The sequence below is a fragment of the Bacillus rossius genome, chromosome 1 (assembly GCF_032445375.1).
Source record: "Bacillus rossius redtenbacheri isolate Brsri chromosome 1, Brsri_v3, whole genome shotgun sequence".
NCBI lineage: Eukaryota > Metazoa > Arthropoda > Insecta > Phasmatodea > Bacillidae > Bacillus > Bacillus rossius.
In genome coordinates, this window is record NC_086330.1 from 109,609,062 (window position 1) to 109,621,304 (window position 12,243).

Genomic DNA, 12,243 nt, shown 5'->3' on the forward strand with positions numbered 1-12,243 from the left:
TATATCGTAAAAGTGCATCCTGCACTAGTCAAAATGATATTTTTGGTGAAATGAGTGAAATGAAAATCAACATGTAGTTTCCCGCCTGTGGCATGATGTACATGTACACTCAAAGGAGCTGAGGCGTCCTGAGAAACAGACTTGTCATTCTGGTCAGCTTAAAGAATACGTGAAATGAGGCGATATGGGGTATGGAGCAGCTGACTAAATGACTGGACGAGAGGAAATGGGACTACCCCGAGAAAAACCACAGCCCCCGGCAATGTCCGCCACGTTTCCCTGGATGTCTTGGTGGGGGACAAGTGTTCATATCACTCAACCTCTGCACCTCCTTGGTGAAATAAGTAGGTGACGTATGGTGTCATATTTGTTCAATAATATGATCTCTTTATAAATAAAATGTAACTATAAAAATAAAAACAATAACACAGAAATCTCCCATTTTAAAAACAAAATTGGCCCAAAAATGATACCATACAATATTATCTCTGGGTATATTGCAATTAGCTGTTGCTAGGGGCACTTCAGATGTCACAGTGGCCAGACTAATGAATACCAGAGGGATACCTTCGTGGAGAACTTGTTGTAAGCCAGTCCTTCTGGAGCAGTCCACTTTATAGGAAACTTGGCACCAGCGTGGGCCGTGTAGGTGTCGTCCCGCATGAGGCGAGCCAGACCAAAGTCTGCCACTTTCACCAAGTGGTTCTCTCCCACCAGGCAGTTGCGAGCAGCTAGATCCCTGGGTAACAGAACCATTCTTAACACTACCACAATGTTCAAAAAAATTATTTAGACATAAATCAAATTAATAACTAGTAAATTGAAATAAAATAAAATAAAAAGTACTAAAAAGCACTAGAAGCTTTTGAATTTTAGGAACATCCTCCAAATTAGTAGCTTCAGTGAACAAAAAATGAAGAAACACTGTAAGTTCAAATAAAAGTGACATGTAATAAAACGTCTAACTACCTGTGTATGAAATTGCGGCTCTCCAAGTAGCTCATTCCGCTAGCAATCTGTGTGGCAATGTACATGAGCACAACAGCGTTTATGAGCTCTTTGTTGCCATTCCGTAAGTAGTCCAGCAAGTTGCCTTTGCTCATGAATTCTGTGATGATGTAGAACGGGGGTTCCCGAGTGCACACCCCTGGAGGACAACACAAAATGACACTTCTGTAGCCTATTTATTTTATGTTATTAAAATAACACTGCAATTATGTGATAAATACTTTAATAGGTTTTGCCATATCATTCTGAAAACCATTTGATATGCTTTTTATTACTACGTACAGTATTTTGTGGTATTAGTTTTAGGAGAAATTCATTTTTTTTAAACAGGAGTTTTCAGTGTTATTGTTTTAATATATTTTCTTTATTCAAGAATAAAAAGTGTATCATTCAACAAATATGAAACAAAAATATTTCTTAATATGTACTTATTTTACAAAAATATCTTAATTTTAATTTAAACCTGATGCACTCTCGAAAAAATGTTGTGTGCCTATGGATCAAGGTATCATTAAAAACTTCAAGTCATTATATCGGAAAGAAGTTGTCAGGAACAGGTTGGATAATATGGAAGAAAAAAAGAATTCTACTATAGATGTATTGCAAGCCATGAGAATGGTTGATAAAGCTTGGCGAAATGTAACTGCGACTACCATAAAAAAATGTTATGTACACTGTGTCTTTTCATCGTAGTCAACAGAAGAAGCTGAAACAGAAGATTTTTCAATTTCACCTCCTGCAGAATGGAATATAGTGGTGTCTGAATCAGGAATATCCTTTGAGGACTTTGTTAAGTGCGATGATGGAGTTATGACTGCTGGGACATTATCTGATGACAAAATTATTGATTCAGTAGCTGAGAAAACCCATCCTAATTATTTAGATGACATAGAAGACTCAAACAATACTACATGCACTCCATGGGTTTCGATCAAAGAGGCAAGAACCGCATTGAATACTTTACGGAATATTATAGAGCAAACCAGCAACTCTGAAGAACAAGAATTTTCTGCTCTTTATACCTTAGACAATGCTATAGATAGAGAACAACCAAATTATATAAATAAAAAAAAATTGACTTTTTTTAATGCCATATATTATTATTATTATTTTAAGGATGTTTTGAAATAATGTTGATTTATAATAAATAAAAATATGTTTGTCACCTATGCAACATGAATTTTTATTTATTTTACCTCTCTAACTCAAAATGTATAAGAATGAATCTCAACCTTTTTATGTTGAATCAAAATCCGCTTAAGTCGAAACCCTCCATAAGTAGGGAAGGGAATTTATCGGTACTTTCAAGTGGCATAAAGCGGTATTTTCAAACCCAGAAAGCGGTACTTTAAGGAAGGGAAAATCTGTGTTTTCAATTTCATATTAAGTGTTTTAATGATTCCGCAATGGTTTTCTCGTGATGTATAAACAATTTTAACCTTCTGATGCTTCCAATTAAGTGAATTAATAAATGGGGAAGAGTTTTTTTTAACTGAGGAAAACTTAGCAAATAGTATAGTAACATTTCAGTTATTGCAAATAATTACTAAAAAAAAAAGGTTTAAAAAATACACAGACAACCCTTAGCAAATACTTGTAAAAACAATGTAATTCACTGAAACACTTGGTGAATAATACTTTATCTTTAACATAATGTCTATGTCTGAGGAAACAGCGAAGTTTAACTTTCAAAATAAATTTCAGTGAACATTTCAACATTTTCTTGTTTCAAACGATGATGCTTATCACTTAGAATGTTGTTGTAGTTAGAAAAAAACCTTTCACAGTCAACGTTAGCACATGGTACCCAAACAGACTGCAAAGCAGCACGAACAAAGTCAGGATGGTTCATGGAAACCGCCATAAGGAGTGAAACAATGTCAACAGTTTGGTTTTCACTCAACTTTGTTTGCACAAGGAACTGCAGTTCCTTGTACCCCTGAAGTAAAATGTCTTCACAGAGCTTGGAGAGCAAGAACCGCTTTTTCAACTTTATGCCAAGTTCGGGAGAGATGCTTTCGAGTACAATTTCTGAGGGATCAAATACAGCAACATTTTGATAAAATTTCTGAGAAGGATCACCTGCCTTTAATGACAGGAGTTTTGTTGATGCATGTGATGCTGCTGTCACCAAGGCAGATGTGATTTTCCCTTTGAAGATCATTTTTTTCACAAGCAATCAAGATCTCATTTACTTTCTGCCCAAAGTTTCCACTTGTAGCAAGCTGCAAAACCTGCTCTATTTTGCGGATTTCACCACTGAGTGTGTGACTGCAGGGATATGATGACCCTTCCAGTTTCTTGATAAGGTGTACAGTAGCCTCACACACTTCTTTTACAAAAACTGCCTGGATTTTCACACACTTAACATCATCCCTTGATGCAGCAGAGAAGTACTCTACTTCAGTGTTGTTGATACAGGAAATTTCATCACTGGTCAAAAATTCAACAATGGCCTCAAGATTGTCGGCGAGGTAGGAGGCGGAGTCGTACCAGGAAGACCACCTTGTCAACACTGGCATTGGAAACAGGGGAATGTCCTCACATGGGAACTTTTTATCCAGGAACTTAAACAAATGTTTTCTCTTGTGTGTGTTTAAAAATGCTGACTACTTTGGCAAGAGCCTTCTGAAGCTCAGGGAGGTTTTTTTTAAAGCTCATTTACTTCTAAATTGAGCATGTGAGCCCAGCACTGCACAATAAGCACATGGTCGGCCATGATGTCTTTTAGTGTGTCAAAACACTCAAAACACTTTGCCATGTATCTGGTCGAGTCCGAAACAAACGCTAACACGTTGTCAAAGTCAATATTGTACTTCTTTAGGGAATTCAAAATAGCCCTGGAGCAGTTTTTGGCATTGGCTGTTTCCAGAGTATGGACATCACCAACAACAGTATCAATTTTGTCACTGCTATGAATTACCGTATTGGTCCGAAAATAGGCCGACCTTTTTTGCCAGTTTTGTCAACCTTGAAATCTAGAGTCAGCCTATAATGGGGCACTAGCCAAAATAGTATAATTAAATACATACATTTCAAGGAGAATCACTTATGGCATAAAAATGATATCAGATATACAATTCATTGACCTAAAATTATGCCGTACTTACGTGGAATAAGTAATTTTTCCAACTTAGAAATTTAGTACACACTTAACCCCAATAACGTATGATATTTTAAGTTAAGTACACAGATGTGGTCACTTGTAGCACATAGTTTTAAAAGCTCGGTCTGGTTATTTTTGAACTGTATTTAAAAGGCTGCGGTAATTTTATTTGCTTGTAAAATGTGGTATTTACAGTAAACAATTAGTAAAAACAGCAATTTTGCCGTATGCTCTATTTACTCTCTTTTAACAAAGGAAAATCAAAATGGCACCAGTGTTGGCAACTTGTAGTTGCGACACGAATAAACAAATACCAGTACATACCAACAGTAACAAGAACAATAAAACCTATTTGCAATATTGGCTGTTTTATGATTGATTCATACACGTTTTACATGAAACCATTTTGGGTTTTTTACGTCAAAATTAAACGTACTGGTAAATGTTTTTACGTCACAATTTCTATGAACTTAGAAAATGTAGCCATTTCCGTATAAAATGTTGGCACCAATACAAAAGAATGTGAAGATAAACGGAAACACAGCTTATATATATTTATATATTTTGGTAAGTAAGAATAACACATTTTGTCCGTTCAATAAATACTAACTTAGTTGAAGTGTTACTGTGGTAATATGCTGCTGATAATCATTTTAGTTAGTTAAAATTTATTTTTCCCTGATTTTGAGTGTGCTGTAGAAGGAGTCGGCCTATGTTCGGACCAATACGGTACTTTAAATAGCACAACAAATACACAGCTTCCTCTTGAGTCCGTAGTTTCATCACACAGAATTACTAACAGTTTGTCTTTCACCTTTTCTCTTACTACATCATCTCTCTCTTGCTGCACTGTTGGAAGATGCTTTTCTTTTAGTACTCTTAGACAAGGAATATCACCAGCACCTTCAACAAACTCATTCAGGAAATCTTTCAGATGCGGATTTTCAAGTTTTTTTAGAGGAATATTTGCTTTCAGAAAAGTTTCCGTCACTCGTTTGCCGAGGTATTCAGCCTTTTTTTTCTTTCTTTCCGCACTACTGAAGCATGTAGCGATCGAAGTCTGTAATTTTGCTTCAGAGCAACCTTTTTGTGCACTGATGTGCTTGGCAGATGTTAGGTGTTTTTCTATAGAATCTTTACGCTCCCACGCAACCTGACACTTGCAAAATTTGCACATTACGGTGCGGCTATCCGAGCAATAGAATCCGTTTTTCTGATATTGAAATGCCCTGTCGCGAGCACTTAATTTATTGTTTGGCATTTTCGATACCTACTCTCACTTCAAATCACCTTCGGAATGTTTTTAATTTACCATGATCAAATTACCGATATTTGCCAGCAGTACAAGACAATTTGTTTATTTACATCTACATACGTACGTGCGCTAGGCAAGTTTTACCGTGACTGCTGTCGGGCAGGTGCGCACTGCGAAGGTCGTTTTACTTCCGAGATGGGTTGCGAAAGGGGTAGTGAAGTGTGTTGACTATGAGGGAGGGAAAGCTAGTTTTAGAGTAGAGCAGCCCAAAAGATATTCGCCTAGCAACACAGTGACGTCATCCTGTCTGCATTCCAACCACCCGCATCTCTCTTTGTCACTATTGCCCTATTCTCTATCAAGTCATGCTTGGCCAAGCCAGTCTGCATAATCCCCCCCCTCCCCGGGGCCGTTACATAACTACAGTGAAAACATGCGATTACGAGAGTTGACAATGGCGAGAGAAATCCTTTTAACTACTAGTACTCGTAATAACCGAACATAGAAAATTTAAGTCTAAGTTAGATTGCTGAACTTTCCAAAAATGTTTCAATTTCACACCATATCTCGAGAACGGTGAACTTTAGTGAAAAATCGGATGGAATAAAAGTTGTAGCAAATTAAATTACGAATAGAAAAGGTCGCCATGAAAATTTTGTATCTACGACGGTTTTTGTTTTAATCACGAATGAAATGGTTCGACGTAATGGCCGCGCTCCGAGACGCAGCTAAAATAATCACGTGCCCTGCATGAACAAGGTGTGCCGGAAATTAGGCATTTCGTCACTTTTTTTAATTTTTTTATAAATTTAAAATTTTTTGGGGTTTCTATTTTTTTAAATTTATCTGGTTGTTAATGGGGGTGATTAACTTTTTGTTAGGCCGGTGCACGCCACGGATTTAAACTTTGTGCCAGTGGACCGAAGCCCCTTCCCAGGGGGCCAATCTGATATTTTGCTGTCTAATGTGGACATGGTCAGCCCGGTTGAAATTTCTCTCGCCTGCAGTCACGTCCCGAGTTTGTAATTTTAATTCCCTGCATGACCAAAACTGCTTTGAGCAGCTCCTGGGCTGCAAGCTGCTACCTTGTAGAGGCCTGCTGAGAAAAGCATGTCTCGTCACGAAGCAGTCTCCAGTGGAGCTGCGTTCCCACCTTAGTGGCTATTTCTGCCCCCCCTTCCTCTCTCTCCTCCTCACTTTAGTTCTGAGAAATTAAGCTAGGAGCAGTGACCGGACGGGACGATGACCTGATGCAAAAACCTTCTCAGACACATCCGGGTCCGACAGACACATCCCCGACATCTAGCGGAGGAAAAAGTAACCGCGGGCCTGGTCGCCAGCGTGCAGAGCTTACCCTCATGACACCTGGTGGCAAGTCTGCTCACCACCTCAAGTAGTTCCCCCTTACGCCGCTAGAAAGCAGCGTCGCGGTGCCATAAGGCACTATGCTTTCCTCTCGCGGCCCGGAGAAGTCGATTGTTCGTTGCTTTTGTTTCGGTCCGGTAGAGAGTGCGCATGTCGTGTTGTTGTCACGCCCGCCTCGGACTCCTTCGGAAATTTTCGGCCTTGAACCGAACCTATCCCCTCCTTTGACCCGGGGCCTTACCGCCCGATTTAATTAGGTGCTTTGTCCGATTGCGGGGCACTTAGCCCTCTGACCTCGGCTACTGACCACGTCTCCTCTACGTCCTCTGCGCTAAGAGGCTTTTTGCGGGAACGGTGATTTTCGTGTGAACAAGAATGTAGTCAGCTTGCTTAAGGGATGTGATCCCGTTTGTACAGGAGCCAGGCAGAGGTAGTTTTTAGAAAAGTCATGCGTAGTTAAATTTTTATTTATTCTTATTTAATTCTAAAAAAATTCTGGTTTCGTCCGCGCATCCTGACTTCTCGGTCCGCGGCATCCTGATGTCGGCGCGAGACACCTAGTGAGCTCCGAACTCTACACCCTGGTTGGTGAGTAATCCGGCCTTTTCCCCCCCATTCCCGTTTGTTGGCCTTTTGCGCTGACGGTGTAGCACTGTCTGGAAGCAAGTCTAATTCGTTTTGAATTTGGGCTCTGTTTCAGACAGGGTCGAAGTTACGGAGGGAGAAATTGCCCTCTCATAATCTTCGGGACCTCCAGCTGATCCCCCCCCCCCCCCCCCCCCCCCATTGTTAGAAGAGTTTGGCCCGCTGTCCGAGGTCATCCTGGAAAGACCCGGGTGATATGATATATACAGCGAAACCCCTTATTTACGTTACCGTTATTTACGTTTTCCCGTTATTTGCACTATATTCTTCAGGTCCCGTTTGGTTCCCATATAGTCCAATACAATACTTTCCCGCGAATTACGTCTCAAAAATCGAATCAATCCCGCTATTTACGTCACGTAACAACCATAAACAACCAGAAAATACCGTGGAGCTAGTAGGCAATGAACATTTTAAATAGCAAAATATACATATTTTATAACATGAAAAGTTGCTTTTATTTCTAAACATGTAATAATTTAAGCCTAGGCGTGTAAAAGTACGAGTAATTATAGCAGGAGACAATCTAAAATGCACGAGGGAAAAACGTAAACTCATGAATGTACAAACATGGCTGCTTGTAAGTTCTGATACTGTATTTATGTCACAACTTAGCCGAAATACTGGTACGAGACATAAACTTCACAAGATAAAATGAGCGGTGTCTTGGTAACTGTTTTATACGTCTTTTATAATTTGGGAAGTGTTGTACAGTTGACGCCATATTTTTTAAACTAACCATTTATTTCTGGGGATCGTAAATAATTAATTATTGGTTCCAAGACATCATGATAAACGTAAACTTGAACATGTCACGGCAGCGAGAAAACTGGTGCGTATACCAATAAACTGGTATTAGAACTGGATAAAATTGGTACACGGGAGGTGGAGCTTATATTTTTTTCCGCTAAGCTCGCATCTATTGGTTGGCGGCTGATGGCGTCATGAGTCTGGGCGGAGCATAGAGTGCGCATGCGCCGCCGCGTCGTTACAGCAGCTGACCGAGTACAATGACCTTTCTCCGCGTTTGGCGCGCTATTGACGGTAAATATTCAACAATTTGCGGCCTTTTCTTAAAAAATTTTTTACTGTGAGCAATGTGTATGTAGCCCGTATTTGTTATAAACCCTGCCGGTTGCAACTGTATTTATAATTTGGAGAGGCAAATAATCTTGAACAGCCAAAAAAGCAAGCAGAAGAAAATTTCAAATTTATTTTTAGGAAGTAATCAGAAAAACATTTTGGCTTTCATTCTTTTTTTTTATTTTTGTCAAATGTGGTAAATTATAATGGATTAAATACTAAAGTAAAATTTGTTGTTAGTGTGTTTGTACCTGCATTGTAGTATGTGCTATTTAACAAAAGGAAAAAAATTCTAAATAAGGTAAACTGTACTCCTTTTTATACTTTTCCCTTTATTTACACTTTCCCGCTTTTTACACTTTTTTACTTTGTCCCCATGAAAAGTGCAAATAAGGGGTTTTGCTGTATATATTTTTTTACTTAAATAGAAGGAACTAAAACAAAGATACCAGCGAGCAGTGTTTTAAGGACGTCACCCTCAAGAATCTGTAAAATCGAGGAAACTTATATATATATATGTAATTGTTGGGACATTCAAATTTGGTGCAAATTTTAAATTTTTTATTATGTAATAATTTTTTGTTAAGATGTAATATGTATTGTTTTAAATAATCCTGGGGTGCCCCCTTTAACTTTGTTAATTACTAAGATTTTTATTGTCAGGTTTGAATAATACGAACACAAAATTCCTTAATAATAAACCAGGGAACCTATAGACCAAGCTACTTGCGTAGTGTTAATTTATTTATGATATACCTTCTTCCCTTAAAAGATCCACCAGCTCCCAAGTTGCTTGTGTCAGGGAGATCCAAATTATCTTGTTCTCCACCTCGTGCCACCTCTGGTCAATAACTTAATTTTTCTTATTTTTCTTACCCAGCAATTTCCAAGGCTCTTTTTAATTGATTTAAAATAATTTAATTTTGAGGCACGAGGGGCGTTACAAAGGAGAGGAGGTGGATGGGAGAAAAATGGGAGGGGAAAGAGGGAGGAGGGGTGGAGGGGAGGAGGGGTGGAGGGGAGGAGGGGTGGAGGGGAGGAGGGGTGGAGGGGAGGAGGGAAGGATGTCTACTATCCATTATCCTCACTGCGTAAGCTGAACCTGTTTCTGAAAGGAAATACCAGCGTGCATAGTGGATGTTGTAGTATGGCACAGCTCAGACGCTGTTGCGATAAGACTAGAAATTTTCCATTATTCAAGGATGGATTGCTACAATACATGCACAAATTGCTGAAAAATGGTTGCAGTGTCATGCATGAAATATTGTCATTAAAAGCGTGGGATAACGCACGGGAAAACAATTTTGTTGATGCAGGTAGTAGGCCTAAGTGGAATATAAGCTTCATGCGTCACGAAAACCTGTCAAGATGGACAAGAAAATTGCTATGTCGGAGGGGGAGAAATGGTCACGACAGCTCACAGGTTTATTTTTAGAATTCCCCTTCTACCGAAAGCTAAACAGAAACTGTCCGGGGGGGAGGGGGGGGGGGGAAGCGATGGGGAAGTGAAACTTGTCGCCTTCAAGTGATAGCGTTAAACAGAGAGAGAGCGTGTTGTTTGTCACCAGTCTCTCCCCCCCACTCCCGCGCACTTCCTTCTTCACCCCATCCTCTTCAAATCGCTCCTTTTGCTGGCTGTGTTTACTACCGTGAAATTTTTCTTTCTTTCCTTGCAGATGCTATTCAAATCATCCTACTTACGAGAGGACTGACAAAGAAGCACTCCTAATTACCAGCATGATTTATGTTGTCAAAACTGACGGTGCAATACAAAACTGTCGTAACTTCGAAGGTCTCGGTAGTAACGAGGTTCCACAGTAGATAATCCTGTTTTTCCACACCGTTCGCATTGTGATTTTATTACCCTGTTGAATTTGCCATCAAATACCACGGTTTGTAATTAAGTGCATGTTTAAAACTGTTTTATTAACAATAATGTGCAAGTCTTGCTATTTTTCGTGACTATGCTATATTTCATATTTTGCCTCAGAATTTGCGTGAATTCGCGAATAATTCACGACCGCGAAAAATTCCCTTCCCTATCCATAAGTCGAAAACTCTATAACTTGAATTTTTGGCATCTCCCTTCGAGTTCGACTTACAGAGGTTCTACTGTATATAAATATATATAAGTATTAGTGATGGGTAGGGATGGTGATTTTTCGTTTTCGCAAAATAGATGCGAAAATATGCTAAATTATATTTTTTCCACTATAAAATGCGAAATCTAGACTATTCCGAGATAAATGCGAAATCAAGGTAAAAAAACGTAGATTAGTCTTCACTCTACACTATTTACAGATTGTATTTCGTTTCAGTTCAGTATCAAAAGAAACCATCATTTTATGGCATATTCAGCACAAGTATCTTATTGTCACGTCATTCACAACACTATTGTTCGTAAATATTGAATGAAAAATGGCCATCCGTGCCTCGTGATTGTTAACAAAGCAAAGAACAACTAGCTGGAAGAGTGTCCGTAATCTTGCAGAGTACAAGTTTTTAGGCCGCCATATTGCGACATCTCTGCTTCGCCGCGCTAACCTTTCCCATTTTCTGGCTGTATTTCACGTGAAAGCCGCGTTCTTGTGTAGTCTGTGGAAGGTGATGTGTTTACAAATAAGTGCATACTCGTGAATGTTTTGTATACTGTTATTTCTCGTGGTAAAAATGGGATGAAACATAATTTCCATTCGCGATTGCATAAATGAATACAAAAGTGAACAGTTCTACAAAAGTGATATGAATATTTTAATGCATAATTTATGTAATCGCCGTCTGGAGTGGAAAAAAAAAAGATGTACTTGAAAAGTACATTAAATCTGAGGGACATCAGGCTGCAAAAAAAAAAAGATTCACCGAGAAATCGGATGAAGTAAAAAAGTCTGTAAAACGGCAAGCAACGGTTTCTGGCATGATCGAAAACCATAAGAAGGCGAAAATTGAAAAAAACGAAAGAAAAAAAATTGAAAAAAACGAGTTTCAATAACATTATTTGTGCACTCTACATCAACTATGGCCATGAACACGCCTAAAATATATTTATTGTAATTTTAAGTATTCAATTTATTGCACTCATAAGTGCTAAAAAGTTGTTTGGAAACCTGCCAAGATAGGCTATTTTTGTAGTTGTGCTAGATCTTTAATTTTGTGGTTGTTAATAATTAATATGTGTATTATTTAATGCTTTTTAAAAATATACTTTTCTTCGGTAATGTAAAATGAGAGAATTGGCTAAATTTTGTTTTTAAAAATGCTAAAAAATGCTAAATTTCAAATTCAAAATGCTAAATGTTATTATTTTAAATGCTATAAATTACCATCTCTAGTGATGCGATTTTCGATACTTCGATACCTCGATACCTTCGATACTTGACAGTATCGCAAAGTATCGAGTATCAAAACTGTAAGTTCGATAAATTTTTTCGATACCGGAATGCTTGTTCATTTGTATTGAATTAAATTTTGAGTCGCCATCGTACAAAATACAACTACAGTAGAACCTCGATGATATTTTCCAGTTTCATACATTTTCCCGTGTCATACGCCGATTAATTTTGGTCCCGCCGAAAGTACTATATTTACAATGGTTTACTTTCCCGAAACAAACACTTATAAAATTATTAATTTCCCGTGACATACGTTTTTACGAAGCGGAAAAGCCCTAAAATTCACAAATTATTTTGTTAGATATATTCCTCCTGATAAATTACGTTTTAATTAATGATTTATTTTGATAAACGTTCATTGTTTACCTTTGCAGACGTAAGAAAATAACTTT

At 38.3% G+C, this 12,243-nt stretch overlaps 1 protein-coding gene across 10 annotated transcripts in view; it reads right to left on the reverse strand.

Moving 5' to 3' along the window:
• LOC134541963 (tyrosine-protein kinase Abl) overlaps positions 1-12,243 on the reverse strand; it is a 116,289-nt gene that overhangs the window by 46,721 nt on the left and 57,325 nt on the right. For all 10 annotated transcript variants that reach the window (XM_063385794.1, XM_063385785.1, XM_063385761.1 and 7 more), the window contains exons 7-8: positions 970-1,147; positions 568-739 (exon numbers count right to left, since the gene is read on the reverse strand). In XM_063385794.1, the coding sequence (XP_063241864.1) occupies positions 568-739; positions 970-1,147 (350 nt within the window). The remainder of the gene's footprint in view (positions 1-567; positions 740-969; positions 1,148-12,243) is intronic.